General features: G+C 49.6%; 5 protein-coding genes across 5 annotated transcripts; 2 read left to right on the forward strand and 3 right to left on the reverse strand.

Annotated features, from left to right (window-relative positions):
- Window positions 1-857: 857 nt before the first annotated feature.
- Window positions 858-3,831, forward strand: AO090005000439 (ATP-binding protein; the record flags this gene model as incomplete). The annotated part of the gene is made up of 3 exons (XM_023234100.1): window positions 858-1,176; window positions 1,742-3,603; window positions 3,673-3,831. The coding sequence occupies 3 exons, from the start codon at window positions 858-860 to the stop codon at window positions 3,829-3,831; spliced, it is 2,340 nt and encodes a 779-aa protein (XP_023088962.1).
- An 818-nt stretch (window positions 3,832-4,649) lies between these two features.
- Window positions 4,650-5,943, reverse strand: AO090005000438 (malate dehydrogenase; the record flags this gene model as incomplete). The annotated part of the gene is made up of 5 exons (XM_001817452.3): window positions 4,650-5,243; window positions 5,297-5,391; window positions 5,452-5,601; window positions 5,675-5,792; window positions 5,878-5,943. 5 exons carry the CDS (start codon window positions 5,941-5,943, stop codon window positions 4,650-4,652), a joined length of 1,023 nt encoding a protein of 340 aa, XP_001817504.1.
- Window positions 5,944-6,430: 487 nt separating this feature from the next.
- AO090005000437 (golgi SNAP receptor complex member 2 family protein) lies at window positions 6,431-7,032 on the reverse strand (the record flags this gene model as incomplete). The annotated part of the gene is made up of 3 exons (XM_023234101.1): window positions 6,431-6,877; window positions 6,951-6,975; window positions 7,022-7,032. 3 exons carry the CDS (start codon window positions 7,030-7,032, stop codon window positions 6,431-6,433), a joined length of 483 nt encoding a protein of 160 aa, XP_023088961.1.
- Window positions 7,033-9,508: 2,476 nt separating this feature from the next.
- On the reverse strand, window positions 9,509-11,025 carry AO090005000436 (putative pyruvate dehydrogenase complex, dihydrolipoamide acetyltransferase component; the record flags this gene model as incomplete). The annotated part of the gene is made up of 3 exons (XM_001817450.3): window positions 9,509-10,585; window positions 10,651-10,874; window positions 10,947-11,025. 3 exons carry the CDS (start codon window positions 11,023-11,025, stop codon window positions 9,509-9,511), a joined length of 1,380 nt encoding a protein of 459 aa, XP_001817502.3.
- Window positions 11,026-11,174: 149 nt separating this feature from the next.
- On the forward strand, window positions 11,175-17,741 carry AO090005000435 (Arf family guanine nucleotide exchange factor SEC7; the record flags this gene model as incomplete). Its single annotated transcript, XM_023234102.1, has 5 exons — window positions 11,175-11,190; window positions 12,100-15,846; window positions 15,900-16,266; window positions 16,319-17,368; window positions 17,420-17,741. The coding sequence occupies 5 exons, from the start codon at window positions 11,175-11,177 to the stop codon at window positions 17,739-17,741; spliced, it is 5,502 nt and encodes a 1,833-aa protein (XP_023088960.1).
- Window positions 17,742-17,992: the final 251 nt, after the last annotated feature.

The following is a 17,992-nucleotide window of genomic DNA, read 5'->3' on the forward strand; positions in this document are numbered from 1 at the left end:
GTAGGGATGCCTGCATCGTGGGGCTGAACAGAAGCGCTGAGAACAAGTCAGCGCCTCAGGCAGAGTCGTGATTGGGACAAGCAGCTCTCAGGCATCACTGCTTTGCTTCTTCCTAGAATCCGTGACTGTCCAACAATTCGTCCTGCATTTGCCATTCTTTTCTTTTACCGGCCGCCCTTTTATAGCGCGCTATCATCTCACGATCCCCTTTCTTACTGCTACTTTCCTGGAAACTTCCTCGTCAATTCCCTCAATGACTACGCCAGTCTCCGCTCTGTGATTCACGATTCCTTTCAACTTCCGCGGTAAGGTTGCTTTCATGCTACCTACCTCTCGTTCGTTCTCGATACATCCCGCGCCCAAGTCGTAGGGCATTGGACATCTTCCGCCTCATTCTCACCGCCAGAAAGAGCCCTCTAGTCGTCGGCCAATCCATTCCGATTATACGAAGCAAGGCGCCAACCTAGCCTGTGATCTCTGTGCTTAGGTGTCAGAGCTCGTACGTCAGTTCAGGTAAGCTAGTTTATTCCGCTCATTGTGGTATATGTAATGATCTTCGCCCTCCCTCTCGTGCACCTGATCCACCGGCACCTCCATTCACACCCCCAATCCTACTTTCATTCATAATATCCCGCATTAAACCTGTCACGACTATATTCCTTCCCACTTTCTAGAGCTCACTGACAATGTCATCAAGTGCCACTCCTCTGGGCTCTAGCTCTAACTACACAGCTCATCAGTCCATCGCAGAGCCCGAGCCACCGAGAGAGCAAAGCTCGGATCCGCTCTTGACCCCATCTGCTCCGCTCCCCGAAGCAGCTCCACAGCGGGCCCTATCTAATCAGCGCCCTGAAGCCATGGCCGATTCCAGCGTCACGGCCACCGCCGCCGCCTCGGAAACTAAACTTGAGGCCGAGCCGCCGGTCGACAACAATACTATCAAGCCAGATACGAAATCATCCGTCGCCGTATCGGAAAGCGCCCCGGCTTGCAAAAAACATCCGTCCAAGGAAAAAGACCCTAACGGCCGCAATCGCGATTCGAAAAAGAAGAGCCATAAGTCCAAGTCCTCGTCCGTAGTCACACCTAGTGATGACAGTTCCGATGGGTCGGATTCCTCTGCCGATAGCTCCAGCGCTGAGGAATCTGTATCCGAAGACGAAGAATCTCCTTCCAGTTCGTCTGAATCGGAGCCGGAAAGGACACATCGGCGGAGAGGGGCCAAGAACAAGACTAAGAAGTCGCTGAGAAATAGTCGGAAGAAGAAGTCCCGGTCGCAATATGAGACTGAGTCTGAGTCCGACCCAGACGAAAGTGAAGATGACGATACTGCCCTCGATGAGAAGGCTGTCAAGCGGCTTGTTTCCAAACTCAGGGCGCGAAAGAAGGCTAAGAAACTCCGATCCCAGGAGGACTCATCGGAGGAGCTCGAGGACTCAGACGAGGAAGCTGATCCGGATGACATGGCACTCTTACTTGCGGAAGAACGATTAGCCTCATTGAGACTGAAGCGAGGTGATGGCAGGCGTCGTAACAGAAACCGTAAACGGAACTCATCCGACGGGCAGGCAGACGGCCAAAGAAAATCTAAAGGCAAGAAGAAAGCTGCTTCAAAGATTGCTTTCAAGCGAGTAGATGAATGTAAGTGCGAACCTTGATCTTTCTATAGATCAGAACGGCCAGTGCTAACCAGGTGGGCCCTCAGTGTGGGACAATACCATCCATAACTTCAAGCTTACAGAGACCGTGGATGACCCAGATGCCAACGAGTGGGACCAATATCTATTCACCGTACGCCGCAAATTTGACTGGGATAACAAGTACACGGAAACTGTGGTAGATTTGAAAAGCAAGTACATTCGCGATGCACTTGCCAAGGTGATGGACGGCGTTAAGGGGGTCAGCTTAGTACAAGAGACAGCCGTCGTTGACCCCAACATGCTTTTCTTGTATCTTGAGGAGACCCGCCAATACATGAATGACCTAAAGCAACAGGCGAAAACGGAGAAAAAGAGAAAAGCTAAAAAGCTAGCTGCAACCAAGGCGGCCCTTCTCAAGGTTCTCGTCAAGTATCTTGACACGGACTACGCCGAGACCAAAAAGACCCTGTACCCACTGCTAGAAGCCAACACAATAACCTTCGATCTACTCTGGGCATTGTTCAAGCCGAACACCATCGCATACACCCCAACATACGGGAATCAGGACGAGCCACGAGCGTTTAAGCTCGAGTATGCCACCAAGGAGTCCTCTTTCATGAAAGGTCAGTGGTACAGTATTGAAGGCCGCTACCTTGAATACGACGGGAAGTCCTTTGGTATGGGAACAATGCTGGCTGAAGTAGAAAGCTTCAAGGGCGCTCGCAAGATAACCAGCCTCAACTGCTACCCGCTGAAGTACCATCGAGAGGCTGAGGATGTCAAAGCCAAGCTGATTGAGAGAGGCAAGAAGTTTGTATCAATGAGAGGAATGAACTACCGGTTCCACAAAGGCATGGCTTTCTACAAGAAGAAGCGGTCTGTCATCAAAGTCAACATCAATGGAAGAGTTATGATTGATCCTGCCATTCACCGCCGGATCAACCCTAACTATCCTATCAGCACTGTCCGCCCGAAAGATGCAGATTATATCGATGACTCCGACGGTGCCGGTAGTGATGGCGGATGCTGTTGCGTGTCAGAATCTGACTCAGATGACCCATACGTCCATCGTCGGGACTCGGATGCCCCTAGAGTCCGGTACAAGGTTATCCAGGATAAGGAGGGCAACCCGCACGTGGTTGAAGTTGAGCTAGACGAAAATGGCAATGAAATCCAGAAGGAGCAGATGGACGAAGTAGAGGACCCATCCGAGAGAGACTTCACTGAAGAAGAATTGTTAATAGCTAGTCCGGTGGTTTTGGGATTCGCTTTTAGCGAGAAACTGTGGCTAGAATTCAGCATCTCGGGCATCAGCGATATTAACTGGAATGAAGACGCATTCGACTCCCTGGTCCTTCCAGACAACCAGAAATCAATTGTTAAGGCCCTCGTGGAATCCCACACTTTCTGCGCCGCACAGAATATCGACGACGTTATTCAAGGCAAGGGCAAAGGTCTAGTTGCTGTGCTCCACGGACCACCAGGCACAGGTAAAACACTGACAGCCGAAGGCATCGCCGAGCTACTCAAACGTCCATTGTACATGGTCAGCGCTGGAGAGCTGGGAACGGACTCCCGGACCCTGGAGGCTGAGCTCAACAAGATCCTGGATATCGCCCATTCCTGGGGCGCAGTGCTCCTGCTTGACGAAGCAGATATATTCCTCGAGAAGCGCACGATCCAGGATATCCACCGCAATGCTCTCGTCAGCATCTTCCTTCGTCTCCTGGAGTACTTCCAAGGTATTCTTTTCCTGACCACTAACCGAGTGGAAACCTTCGATGATGCCTTCCAGTCCCGTATCCATGTTGCCCTGCGATACGGCGACCTCACCACCAAGGCGAAGCGAAGCGTATGGAAGATGTTCGTCGAGAAAGTCCAAGCAATGGACGGTGTGCAAACAGCCACCTTCACCGAAAAGGACTTCGACAATCTCGCTCGTCACAACCTCAACGGACGACAGGTAAGCTTAAACCCATCCATCACACTCCCAATCCCATCCTAAAGAACCCAAAACTGATCCATACCCCAGATTAAAAACTCCGTCCGCACCGCGCAAGCCCTAGCCGTCAACGAGAAGACCCCTCTCTCCATGGAACATATCAAGCGAGTCTTAGAAGTAGCAGAAACATTCGACCACGATCTCCGCGGTGGAACAGGCTACATCGACGCAATGAGAAGCTACACATAAGACATAACATATAAAAGCAGATACGACTTACGAACGATAATTAACACAAGAATATGAGAAACGGAATGAGATATGAAATGAGATAATACGGGATCGACACGATTTTTTCCCTGTGAGATTAGCTATTCCCTGGAGATCAGTTCATTTTATTGATTTATTTGTCTTCTGGCTTGGTTTGTTTGCGGGCTGAAGGATACCCTATTTAGTCCTAGCCTTCTCTCACTTTTCCTCTGATTTTGTTCTTCTTTTGATTTATCGTGTTTGTAGCGGGCTTTGGTTTGATTGGTGTTTTTGTTTGTTTTTGTGCTAACGATGAGGGATGAATTCACTAAACCCTCCATCACAGATGGCCGGGTTCTCGGGTAGGATAAGAGATAGAAGAATAAAGACAGAATTAAGAATGGAAACCAAGATTATCACACCGCATCAGATAAGATCTATGATTCTATATGCCTCGGTAAAGCGGGTCCACTAGTTCTGTCACATATCGCATCAGACTACAAATTGTACAGGAGATTTTAGATAAGGCTTCGAGACCAAATACGGAAATCAGGGGAATCAATTATATTTTCGAAATGTTTAGGAAATACATGTTCGTCGCCTTTGCCATCATGAAACGGCGCCCAAGGAATCGTCAATTGACTATCCATCAGCTCGTCATTGCTCCAGAAACAAACTGCAGCTGCATCTCCTCCGATATAAAGCCGATGCAAGTGGAAGCATACACGATGGGTAATAGGCGTAAAATGTCATACACAAGACTGTTATACAGGGAGGAAAAGAGCTGCAGACGGCCTAGTTTACCTTATGAGAGTAATTTAAGGGTTGGCCTTGACGAAGTCAATACCCTTCTGGATGTTCTTCTTGAGGTCACCAAGGCAGGCCTCGAGGAGCTTCTCCTCGTAGGCGTTGACCTGGCCAACGGGGAGGATCTTCTCAACACCGTTGGGGCCGAGCTCGACCTTGGAGGCGAAGAAGTCAACACCCTGGTCCTTGTAGAGAGGGCTGTCGACGAAAGTGGGCTCAACGACACCCTTCTCACCCTGGGCGGCCTTCAGGAGGGACTCAGCCATGCGAGCACCAGCCATGGCCATGGAGAGGGTGGCAGAGCCAGCACCATCCTTGGCCTTGACAACCTCATCACCACCGAACTGGATGCGGTTGACGAGCTCATCGCGGGTCTTACCCTCAATGCTGGGGTGGCTGGACTGGGAGAGAAGAGGGACAATGGTCACACCGGAGTGACCACCGACGACAGTGACGGCCTCGTTGGAGGGGTCGGTCTTCTGGACCTGGGAGATGAAGCGAGAGGCACGGACAACGTCAAGGGTAGTGACACCGAAGAGACGCTTGGGGTTGTAGACACCCTTGGACTTGAAGACCTCAGAGACGATGGGGACGGTGGAGTTGACCTGATTGCAATTAGCGCGAGATAACTGGTAGCAGTGGGTGGAAAGCGTCATACAGGGTTGGAGATGACGAGGATGTTGGCCTCGGGGGAAGCCTCGGCGGCGGCCTTAGCAAGGTCGCGGACAATGGAGGCGTTGGTGTTGAACAGGTCTGGCGATATTATAATTAGTATTCAATTCCCAGTGCCATTGACAAGTTAACGGTTCATACCGTCACGGGTCATGCCGGGCTTGCGAGGAACACCGGCAGGGATGAGGACGATCTCGGAGCCCTTGAGAGCATCACGGAGGCCAGAGGGGGTAGCCTCGTAGCCAGAGACGGTGCTGTTGGTGTTGATGTGGCTCAGGTCAGCGGCAACACCTATTGTATCCTTATGTTAGCCCTGTCTTGAATCACCGAAGTCGGAGATGTTGCAAGCTGTGCAAAAACATACCAGGGCCACCGCGGATATCGTAGAGGGCAAGCTCAGAAACACGGGGGTTGAGCTTGAGGAGAAGGGAGAGAGGCTGGCCAATGCCACCAGCGGCACCAAGAACGGCAACCTTGGAAGCCTATGAAGAAGATAAGTTAGTATGTTAGTTTTGTTGATGTTGCAGAGCTAGCTCCGAGGTCCAATGGATCCATTCAATCACACACCTGGCTGGCAGAGGCGGAGAAGGCGCGCTTCTGGAGGAGGTTGAAAGACTGGCGAGCAGCGAACATTGTGAATGATGTGTAGGAAAGGATAGAAAGAATTCTATCTGGGAGAAATGGAAAGGTGAGGTGGAAAGAGAAAAGAAAAGAGGATGAGAAAGGAGAGAAAGAAAGAAAGGGAAGAGGAATCGGCGGCCGTTGGTTGCCGGTGAGAAGGAATTCACTAACGAATTTGGTTTGTTGGCGGCTAAATCGATCCGTTTCCGATTCTTTCCCCACGCACGGCTGACTCGGAATCATTCGTCACTTCACATGGGGACCGGCGTCAACCCTCGTATAATTTGTATATTATATTTGTTCTGTCTCAACTTGAACAGTCCCCCAAATTCATGGCCATGTAGCCTTCAATTGGCCTCAATGGCATATAGTTACAAAAAGAAAATATAAAAAGAGCATAGAATGATATCATAATGCAATCCGAACACCTGCGCTTGCGAAACATACCCAAGCAACATCCAGAGAATCCATACCGACAGTCAACAAAAAAAATCATAGACTATCTCAAAAAGTGTAATACAGCCCAGCAAAAGAGGAAGAATATGAGGACCCCACCCCAGAAAATCCACTTATCCTGCTTTGCCCGTCGCTCCACTTTTCGGATGGTTTCACCGCTGACTCCCAGGGTATTAGCGACACTATACAGCCGACGCTGCGTTCCCTTCAACACCTCTCGCTGCTGCCCAAGATCCGCTAGTACAGCACGTCCCCGGTCGAGGAATTCATCAAGCTGTATGCTCGTGTTGGCCAAGAAAGATTGCTCGCGAAGCGCATGAGTCTCACGGTTGTAATCTGCGGGTGAAGCGCCGAAACTGAGCCCCCCGCGGGACGAAGATGGAGCGAAGGCCGACGACTGAGGAAGGGAAGATTGGGCGTATGGGTTCTCGGGTGTCGCTGTGTGATGTGGACGTCGACCAAGTAGTTCATTACGGTTTGTCACGGATTGCTATGATGTCCAAGATCATCAAAATCAGCGAAAAGCATGTTTGGCATAATCCCAACAATTCTCAAAAACTTACGGCATCCTCTCGTTCTTTGCGTAGCCTATCGAAATGCAGTCGGTAATCTGCTAGCTCCGACCGAAAATTACTGCAGAACCATGCCTCAGTCAGCCTGTCTCGATGATCAAGTCGGCTATAGTTGCCTACTTTACTCTCTCAAACGCCTTTTGTTGTTTTTCGGGTATCAACTCTTTCTTCGATAGAGCTGAGTAGTCATCGACGGTGCGCGATAAGGAAGCAAGTGAAGCTGCGATCTGGCCTATGGTCTTGCATAAGTTTCCATCGCAACTAAAGGCCCGTACTTGTTTATCTTTGTAGAGCAAGAGTTCAGTCAGTACCTTGTAATGCGGGCGAGGATGTGGCAGGTGACTGCGCGAATGTGTCCAGATCTCGACGGATAGCAGAGGACTGCTTCAGGGCCGAATTAAAAAGAGAGTTCTGTGCAGATTACACCTGTTAGTCACAATTCCATGACCAGACGTCAGCACGAATAATACCATTTTCCACAGGCAACTCCGTTACTGGGCACTCTGCATATAAACACAGTAGACGAGGAAGTCGGAAAGTATATGAAAGAGTCCGCCACTGTAGGGGAACCTTGATTGTAATGCGCAGAGTAAATATCACTAATATATGGCTTTGGGGGAACAGCGATGTGGGTGTTATGCTTGTTTGTACCTTTACTACGGTCTTGTAGCTAATGCCGGCCGAGGCCACATGTTCTTGCAGCACAATTCTGACGCCGCTGACCGCCTCCCGCGTTGCTTTTTTTTAGCATGTCCAACTATTTTCATCGTCATTGTTTACTAGCAGTACTCAGCTACAAATTGACATTTGCACTTTAATAGTGCCTAGCTAACTACTTATCTGACTAAGACTTGACAAGTTATACCATGACTCATGATTGACTTGGTTGTATTGTATTTAAGGCTCAATTACTTGCGATATACTTTGGCCGGTTCAATTATATAATGGACATCGACGATGCTCAACGAGAAGGGTATGCCATTATGAAATACTGATACAACAATAAAAACCATCACCGCGCCGAGTCCAGCCCTTGGGAAGTGTGGGTAACAGAGCTATGATGAAATATGACAATCAAAAACAATCATATAGAGATAGGCTCCGAGACTGAACGCCACGATCAGCGATACCCGCTATCTATTTGGGAGGGTACTTGTTTTGAAGAAACCACCTGATAGATTTAGACATTAGCAAAGGGGCTTAAAGGTTGACATTGAGCACACCGACAGACTTACTTGCTGACAAAATAATCAACCGCACCAAATGCTCCAACAGCTCCGGACCAGAGTCCGATCAGCTCCCAGGAGAGTTTGCCTTGAGCATGTTTCCGGTATGCACCGAACCCCAGCCCTGCGCCCACTAAGCTCAGGAGCACAGCATTGCCGATATAGACCGGATTATCCGAGTTGCGGCATACGCCAGAAGCCTTAGCCTTGGCCTTGGCCTTAGCTTTCCGCTCTTCCTTCGCTTTCTTATTTTCCTCGGACTCTTCCTGCTCTATCCGCTCGGCTTGAGTAGTGGTCTTGATGTCTTGATCCAGGAAATTCGAGTCCACGACGGTGACGTGTTGTGAATCTACGTCGACTAACGAGGCGGTGCTCTCGGATTCATCCTTATAGATCCCACCAACGCTCGGGGCACGGCTATATTTCAATTAGTCAGAGGGACATTCTGATATATAGTCTTATAGACAGGCCTTGCGTCGACTTACGCCTGACCGGGGTGTTAGTTCTGATACCAATAAGTGCGAGTTTATTGGGGACAAAGAAGGTATGGGTAGGGATGTCACGTACCTCCTCTGCAGATTGCTCCGGGCCCTTGGCGGCTACTTCAGCATAAGACATGTTTGAGGCGTCACGTAGACTGAAGATTGGAAGGTTATGTATTTATGGTCTGCGACAGTTAGTTCGGCGGAAGCATGGCTAGTGGGGTGGTAACATGAAATCTATTATGGATTGTTGAGGACACGGCATCCTACCTGAAAAAGTAAAAAGAGAGGGATTCTGATCGAGGGGGGAACTGAGAATGAGACTTTAAAGGCACTGTTAAATGGAAGTGAGGTAAAGTTTTGAGAAGACGCATGCATGGATTTATACGAATGCCAGGGCGCAGGAGCGGCCGTGAAAGAATGACATCACGTCACTGATCAGCCGGTGGAGTTGGAGCACTGCCAAGACCCACCATGGTAACATTCGAGTCTCGACTGTAAAGAAAAAGGCTTGGCCCTCGTTCAGAATCAAGCCCGAAGAAATTAAGTTAAAATTGGAACATGGTTAGCGGCCAACAATTGGTACTGGGCTGAGAAACATTTTTCAATCAGTCGCCTCTGCAGTCGACAGCGGCCTAAACACGGACTTGACCCGGGAATAGAATTCTAAAGGAACATAAGAAATGGATTTAGATCTGATGCACTGTACTTGACAGACCTATTACGGTCAAAAAACACTAGAATGATTTTTAATACATATTAAAACAATGCCAAAAGGAACTCCGGTCGTAGATAGGTAATACATCTGGCATTATGGAATCCCAAACAGACCAGATGGAGCTTAGAGCAGCAGCTCCAAGGGGTTCTCAACAACCTTCTTCAGCTCCTTAATCCATTCAGCACCAACGGCACCATCGACAACCTTGTGGTCAAAGCTGCCAGTCACAATGATCTGGTCGTCCCACTCAACCTCGGTACCGTTCTCAGTCTCAACAGGGACGGCAACCTTGCGGGTGGTGCCAACAGCCAGGATACCAGCCTGAGGGGGGTTGATAACAGCAGTGAACCGCTCAACGGCAGGGTTCATTCCCATGTTGCTGATGGTGAAAGTACCACCCTGGTACTCCTCCGGCTTAAGCTTGTTGTCGCGAGCACGCTTACCAAGGTCCTTGATAGAGTTAGAGATGCTGGAGAGGCCGAGACCCTGGACGTTCTTCACAACAGGGGTGATCAGTCCAGCAGGAGTGGCAACGGCAACACTGATGTCGGCATTCTTGTGCTGGCGGATGACTACCTGGCCGTTCTCCTCGTGCCAGCTGGAGTTGACAGCCGGCACCTTCTGAAGAGCCGCAGCACAAGCCTTGACAAGGAAGTCATTGACGGAAAGCTTGTACTTGCCATCGGCAGAGGCGTTAAGGGCCTGGCGGAGCTTCAGAAGCTTAGTGACAGACAGAGTAGTTGAGACGAAGAAGTGGGGGTTCTCTCTGGTGGATTGCTGAAGGCGGCTGGCAATAGTCTTGCGCATGGATGTAAGAGGGATATCCTCATAGGTAGGGCCAGCAGCGGCAGAAGCGCTGGGCTTGTACTTCTCAACATCCTCCTTGGTGATCTGACCGCCTCGGCCAGTGCCCTTAAGGGCCTTGATTGGCACACCCTTCTCCAGAGCAAGAGCCTTGGCAGCAGGGCTGATAGTAGGCTCACGGTCGAGACTGGGCTGAAGCTTCTCACCCGAGGTCTCGGGCTCCTGAGCAGCAGGCTCGGGAGCCGGTGTAGAAGCGGGAGCAGCATCAGCAGCACCCTTGGATTCTTCCTTGCTCTCCTGAGCTGGGGCAGCACCCTTGTCACCACCGGCATCCTCAGCGGTGAACGACTCGAACGACGAAACATCAGTGCCCTCTTCAACGAGGACGGCGATAGGCTGTTGACGCGCAATTAGTAAATGCAACAATACGGGACACTGAAAATTTGCATCGCAGCACATACGGAGCCGACAGCAACCTCCTTCTCACCAGTTTCCTTCAGAACTTTAGCCAAGACACCTTCTTCTTGGAACTCGAAATCCATCTGTGCCTTATCGGTCTCAATCTCGACCAAAACATCTCCGGGCTGCAGGGAATCGCCGGGCTTCTTCTGCCAGGCACCGATGTTTCCAGCAAGCATTGTTGGCGACAAAGCAGGCATGCTAATGATAGTGTGAGGGGGGAAGGCTGCAACTCGACATGTTAGAATTGGACGACTGCACTATGAAGATAAGAAGGATAAAAACTGGACGGGCGTACACTTGGAGGCATAGTAGCGGGAAAGGGCAGCGAAGGCGGGCAATTGGGGTCTGAAAATAGGGATAGCAACGTCAGCCATTCTGAATATGAAATTTGAGAGTCCAAGCGCAGGCTATAACATACTGAACAGCATCCTTGAATCTGTGCATAACCTGCGGCCTCCTCAGGGAGGAGGCGCCTTTGATGAGCATGGCGCTGGGAGTGCGCATCCTGACAGCACTGGCGACCATGGTGCCTGAATGCTGTGAGTATGATACAATGAAAGGGCCCGGGATGCGACAAAGAGAGGAGAGAGGATGGAAGGGCGGGCGAGAGGTATATCTGGCAGGTGGAAGGGCCCGGTATCAAAGAGTTGAGGAGTGCAGCTCTAGGAACTTTTCTGTTGAGCTTCCCGGTGAGAGATCGGAATAGTGTCGCCGGGTGCCGCCGGTGTCCTGCTTAGGTAAGTTGTAAGCAGGTCTCCGTCGCGTACCTGGCACGAATCGGCGTCCGTAGATTATCCCCGTCCGCCGGAGAAGACACGCATCAGTTCCACTAGCGGGTTGGCCTAGTATGGAGTGTTCTTCTCCTCACTGCTTCTAGTCCTACGTTTACTTTTCCATGTGGACCCCTCATATGCCTTATTTGGATTGCTCCGGACGGAGTCTCGCATAAATGGCGGAAGTTGAAAATGGCTCTGCGAATGAGCCAACCCAGACACCTCCGGCTCTGTCGCAGGCAGACAACAAAGAGCATGGGGTAGATGTTTCCACGCACTCCGACGCCTCCGATGCTGTCGAAGAGGACAAGCCCACGCTCCCCCAGGATATGGAACGCCAAAAGATCGATGTCAATGATTCACAAGGTCACAAGGAAGTACAAAGCGAATTGGACTCTATTGAACCTACTGAGCCTATAGAAACATCTTCAGGCCCTTCGAAGGACGCTGTCGAGCCCCCAGCACCCGAAGATAAGCCATCGCTCCAGTCGGAGGCCAAGGATGAAAACACAGACAACACCCAAGATGGTAGCCAGGAAGTTAGTCCCGAACAGGGTTCTCCCGCCGAGAATCCAGATAGAGACTCTGTACCGCCCCAAGATGTACCTGTTCCGGACCCTCGCGTGCGCTCAGATTCGAGGTCAACGACTGCTACATTTGCGACACACCGTTCAGTTCCCGTTAGCTCCACTGTCTTCATTGTAACAGCTCTTGACACAATTGGCGCATCTCGAGAGGCCCGGAGGACCAAAGAATTAGAGGACGCTGTGAAGAGTGCGATTGCGAACGTCAAGCAATCGGATGGCCAACCCATAGATCCGGAAGTTATCTTTCGCCCTTTACTTCTTGCAACCAAGACTCTTAGCGTTCCTCTGCAAGTAACAGCACTCGATTGCATCGGGAAACTTATCACCTATTCATACTTCGCTTTCCCCAGTGCTCATGACGGCAATACCTCCCAAACCGAACCCACGCAAGAACAGCCACCGCTGATTGAACGAGCTATCGATGCGATCTGCGACTGTTTCGAGAACGAAGCCACGCCCAACGAGGTCCAACAACAAATCCTAAAATCACTCCTTGCGGCAGTTCTGAATGACAAAATTGTGGTTCACGGAGCTGGTCTCCTTAAAGCTGTCCGCCAGATATACAATATTTTCATCTACTCTAAGTCCAGTCAAAACCAGCAGATTGCCCAGGGATCCTTGACTCAGATGGTCAGCACAGTCTTTGACCGTGTTCGTGTAAGGCTTGAATTGAAAGAACTACACATACGTGATGGCGAAAAGGCACAGGGGTCCTCTTCTGACACTGTAACCCTGGATCCTGCGGAAAACCCTCAAACTAATGAGGAAGACCAAGGGTCTGACGTTGCCTCTGCTGCCGTCCCGGATCAACCCGTTGCTAAGGAGCCTACCGAGAAGTTGACATTGCAAAGTTTCGAGTCGAACAAAGATATCACATCTGTGAATGACAATGCTCCAACAACAGTTACGCGCGCCAAGGCCCGCCAGACCCCAGTGAGGTCCTTATCAATTTCAGGGGAGGAAAGAGAAGATGGTGAAGGCTTAGATGATGATGAAGACGAAGTATATGTTAAAGATGCTTTCCTGGTTTTCCGGGCTCTATGCAAGCTGAGTCACAAGATTCTGAGCCACGAACAACAGCAGGATTTGAAGTCTCAAAACATGAGATCAAAACTGTTGTCCCTGCACCATATTCACTACCTAATCAACACCCACATTACCGTTTTCACGTCCCCTTTATTGACGATCAGGCAAAGCTCCAACAGCTCGGATGCGATGACTCTTCTACAAGCTGTTCGGCCTCACCTTTGCCTAAGTCTTAGCCGAAATGGCTCGAGCTCAGTGCCCAGAGTTTTCGAGGTGTGCTGTGAGATTTTCTGGCTTATGCTTAAGCATATGAGAGTGATGATGAAGAAAGAACTTGAGGTGTTCTTGAAAGAGATCTATCTAGCTATACTTGAGAAGCGAAACGCACCCGCTTTTCAAAAGCAGTATTTTATGGAAATTCTGGAAAGATTGGCGGACGACCCGCGTGCACTAGTTGAGATATATCTCAATTATGACTGTGACAGGACCGCACTGGAGAACATCTTCCAAAATATCATCGAACAGCTTTCTCGGTACGCCAGCGTACCGGTCTCCATTACCGCAGCCCAGCAGCATCAGTTCCAGGAGCACCATGTTAAGATCTCTCGTTTAGGTCTTGAGTGGCACCAGCGTGGTACTTTACCTCCGACTCTTACTACCGCGAATGTATCCAACATTCAACAGCCTAATCTGCAGGGCGTTCCTTCTGAGTATACCCTCAAATACCAATCTGTCGAATCTTTGGTCGAAATACTGCAATCGTTAGACAACTGGGCCTCACAGCGTATGGCCGATCAGGCTGTCACTAATATCACGTCTCACAAATCCATTGATAATTCGAGAGAATCATTGGATACAAATGCCGGCGCATTCCTTTCATCCCCAAGGGTCGATGCTACCGAGGGTAGCACTGGTCGGTCAACACCAGTGGCAGAAGACGATCCAAGCCAGATGGAGAAAGTCAAGCAAAGAAAGATTGCACTCATGAATGCTGTCCAGCAGTTCAATTTCAAACCTAAGCGTGGCATCAAGCTATTCATACAAGAAGGTTTCATCAAGTCCGATCCCGCCGAGATTGCGTCCTTGTTATACCGTAATGACCGGCTAGACAAGGCTATGGTAGGAGAATACCTTGGTGAAGGTGAAGCTGAGAACATTGCTATCATGCATGCGTTTGTTGACATGATGGATTTCACGAAGCGGCGCTTCGTTGATGCTCTTCGTGGCTTCCTGCAAAATTTCCGTCTTCCTGGAGAGGCACAGAAGATTGATCGTTTCATGCTCAAGTTTGCAGAGCGCTACACAACCCAAAATCCGAATGCTTTCGCAAATGCTGACACGGCTTACGTTCTTGCCTACTCCGTCATCTTGCTTAACACAGACCTGCATAGCAGCAAAATGAAGGGACGTCGTATGACGAAGGAGGAGTTCATTAAAAACAACAGGGGTATTAATGATAATCAGGACTTACCTGAGGAATATCTTACGTCTATTTACGACGAGATTGCAGGTAATGAAATTGTCCTTGATACAGAAAGAGAACACGCCGCAAATGTAGGAATGCCTACGGGCACACCTGGTGGGTTGGCATCACGGGCTGGGCAAGTCTTTGCAACAGTGGGAAGGGATATCCAAGGCGAGAAGTACGCTCAGGCCTCTGAAGAGATGGCTAACAAGACCGAGCAACTTTATCGAAGTTTGATTCGGGCGCAACGAAAAACGGCAGTCAGGGAGGCTCTCTCACGCTTTATTCCTGCTACCTCTGTCCGACACGTTGGTTCTATGTTCAATGTCACTTGGATGTCTTTCCTTTCCGGCTTATCTGCTCCAATGCAGGACACTCAGAACCTTGAAATGATTAAACTGTGCATGGAAGGAATGAAGGTAGCAATCCGAGTTAGTTGTTCGTTCGACTTGGAAACTCCACGAGTTGCATTTGTGACGGCTCTCGCTAAGTTCACGAACTTGGGCAACATTAGAGAAATGGTGGGGAAGAATGTCGAGGCTTTGAAAGCTCTGCTTGATGTAGCACTTACAGAAGGAAACTACCTCAAAAGCTCCTGGAGAGAGATCCTCACATGCGTTAGCCAGTTGGATCGGCTCCAACTTCTCACTGACGGCGTCGACGAAGGATCATTGCCCGACGTTTCGCGGGCGCGTATTGTGCCTCAAGCATCGTCAGAGGGTTCCCGCAAATCTTTCCAGTCATCAAGACGGCCGCGCCCTCGATCAATCAATGGCCCCACGGCCTTCCGCACCGAAGCTGCAATGGAAAGCCGATCTGCTGAGATGATAAGGGGCGTAGATCGAATCTTCACGAACACTGCCAATCTCTCTCATGAGGCCATCATCGACTTCATCCGGGCGCTGAGTGAAGTAAGTTGGCAAGAGATACAGTCTTCCGGACAAACCGACTCTCCCCGTACCTACAGTTTGCAAAAGCTCGTTGAGATTAGTTACTATAACATGACGAGAGTCAGGATAGAATGGTCCAAAATCTGGGAAGTCCTTGGACAGCATTTCAACCTTGTTGGATGCCACTCCAACACAACGGTGGTCTTTTTTGCGCTAGACTCGCTTCGTCAGCTGTCGATGCGCTTTATGGAGATCGAAGAGCTTCCAGGTTTCAAGTTTCAAAAAGATTTCCTCAAGCCATTTGAGCATGTCATGGCTAATAGCAACGCGGTAACCGTGAAAGACATGATTCTGCGATGTCTTATCCAGATGATTCAAGCCCGTGGAGATAACATTCGCTCTGGTTGGAAAACGATGTTTGGCGTCTTTACAGTCGCTGCTCGCGAGCCTTATGGTAAGTGATGATGCCCCGGGCTTGCTATATGGAATTCGCTAATGTGAACATAGAGGGCATTGTGAATATGGCTTTCGAACATGTAACCCAGATCTATAATACACGGTTTGGCATTGTGATCACACAGGGTGCTTTCCCCGATCTGGTCGTATGCTTGACAGAGTTCTCTAAGAATTCGAAGTTCCAGAAGAAGTCCTTACAGGCTATCGAAACTTTGAAGTCAACTGTCTCAAAAATGCTCAGATCGCCCGAATGTCCTCTCTCTCATCGTGGCTCATCAGCTGAAGAATTTCATGATGAAAATACAAACCTTGCCAAGCAACTTAGCCGCCAATCTAAGGAGGAACAGTTCTGGTATCCTATCCTAATTGCGTTCCAAGACGTGTTGATGACTGGTGACGACCTTGAGGTTCGCTCACGGTAAGCTCCCTTTGCCCTTGACAGGCGATTATTTGGCTAACACAAGATCCAGAGCTTTGACATACCTTTTCGAAACGCTGATCAGATACGGTGGCGATTACCCTCAAGAATTCTGGGATGTTCTTTGGAGACAGCTCCTCTATCCTATCTTCGTCGTATTGCAGTCCAAATCGGAGATGTCCAAAGTACCTAACCATGAAGAGCTATCCGTGTGGCTATCCACTACGATGATTCAAGCATTGAGAAACATGATCACCCTTTTCACGCATTACTTCGACGCGTTAGAATACATGCTAGGACGCATACTGGAGCTCCTTACACTATGCATTTGTCAAGAGAACGATACTATCGCGCGAATTGGCAGCAACTGTTTACAACAGTTGATCTTGCAGAATGTTATGAAGTTCAAACAGGAGCACTGGGAGAAGGTGGTTGGTGCTTTCGTGGAGCTTTTCAGCAAGACCACTGCGTACGAGTTGTTTACCGCAGCAGCAGCTATCTCTACAAAGTCTTCCGAACCGCACAAATCCATTAACGGGGAAGTCGCAAGCAACGAGGGAGGTACACACGAGACTGCTGAACCATCCTCAGCACGGGAAAGTCTTACCGATTCTTCGAAGACTAATGGATTGCAAAATGTGGCACATGAGCATGAGGAAGGGGACATGCCTACGGCTGCCAACTCTGAGCTAGAAGACTATAGGACTCAGGCCGAGGTACAGCAACAGCCAGCTGCGGTCACTGCTGCCCGTCGTCGGTACTTCAACCGCATCATAACGAACTGTGTCCTTCAATTGCTCATGATCGAAACTGTCCATGAACTCTTCTCCAACGACAAAGTTTATGCACAGATTCCAAGCCACGAGCTTCTTCGACTAATGGGACTTCTGAAGAAGAGTTACCAATTTGCGAAGAAATTCAACGAGGACAAAGAACTGCGCATGCAACTTTGGCGCCAAGGATTCATGAAGCAGCCGCCAAACCTTCTCAAGCAGGAGAGTGGAAGTGCTGCAACCTACGTCCACATCCTTTTCCGTATGTACCATGATGAGAGAGAGGAAAGGAGGAATAGCCGTGCAGAAACAGAGGCTGCACTCATTCCGTAAGTGTCTGGTCACAACTCACTAATGCTCGACTAACCGATTTTCTTTAGACTCTGTGCCGATATAATTCGTAGTTTTGTCCTTCTTGACGAAGATTCGCAACATCGGAATGTGATCGCTTGGCGTCCCGTAGTGGTAGACGTGCTGGAAGGATATACGAACTTCCCTTCTGAAGGCTTTGACAAGCACATCCAAACCTTCTATCCGCTATCTGTTGATCTCCTCGGCCGCGACTTGAACCCTGAAATACGCATGGCGCTTCAATCATTACTTCGCAGAATTGGCGAAGCAAAATTGGGAATCCCTGCTTCGCAAGCACCTGTTAACCCGCGAAGCTCGGTCTCCCGTCGTAAAGACAGCGTCGGGCGTTGATTGCTTGTCTCATTTTCCTTCTATTATTTATTTATCTTTTCGTGTTTTGGATATCCCGCCTACCTGAATGCTTGCCTCTCAGTGGATGGCGACTGTTGTAGACTTAACTTTTCTGTGCTTAAGCTTTCTAATTGAGCCGGATTTATACATGTAACTATACGAACCGGATCTTTCCCAATGACCGTGACATTCCCCAATCGGAGGGCGCCGAGAGCCGTGCTCAGTAGGTACTAGCGAGTCTTACAAATCCG

Source organism: Aspergillus oryzae, chromosome 1 (assembly GCF_000184455.2).
Source record: "Aspergillus oryzae RIB40 DNA, chromosome 1".
NCBI classification, from domain to species: Eukaryota; Fungi; Ascomycota; class Eurotiomycetes; order Eurotiales; family Aspergillaceae; genus Aspergillus; species Aspergillus oryzae.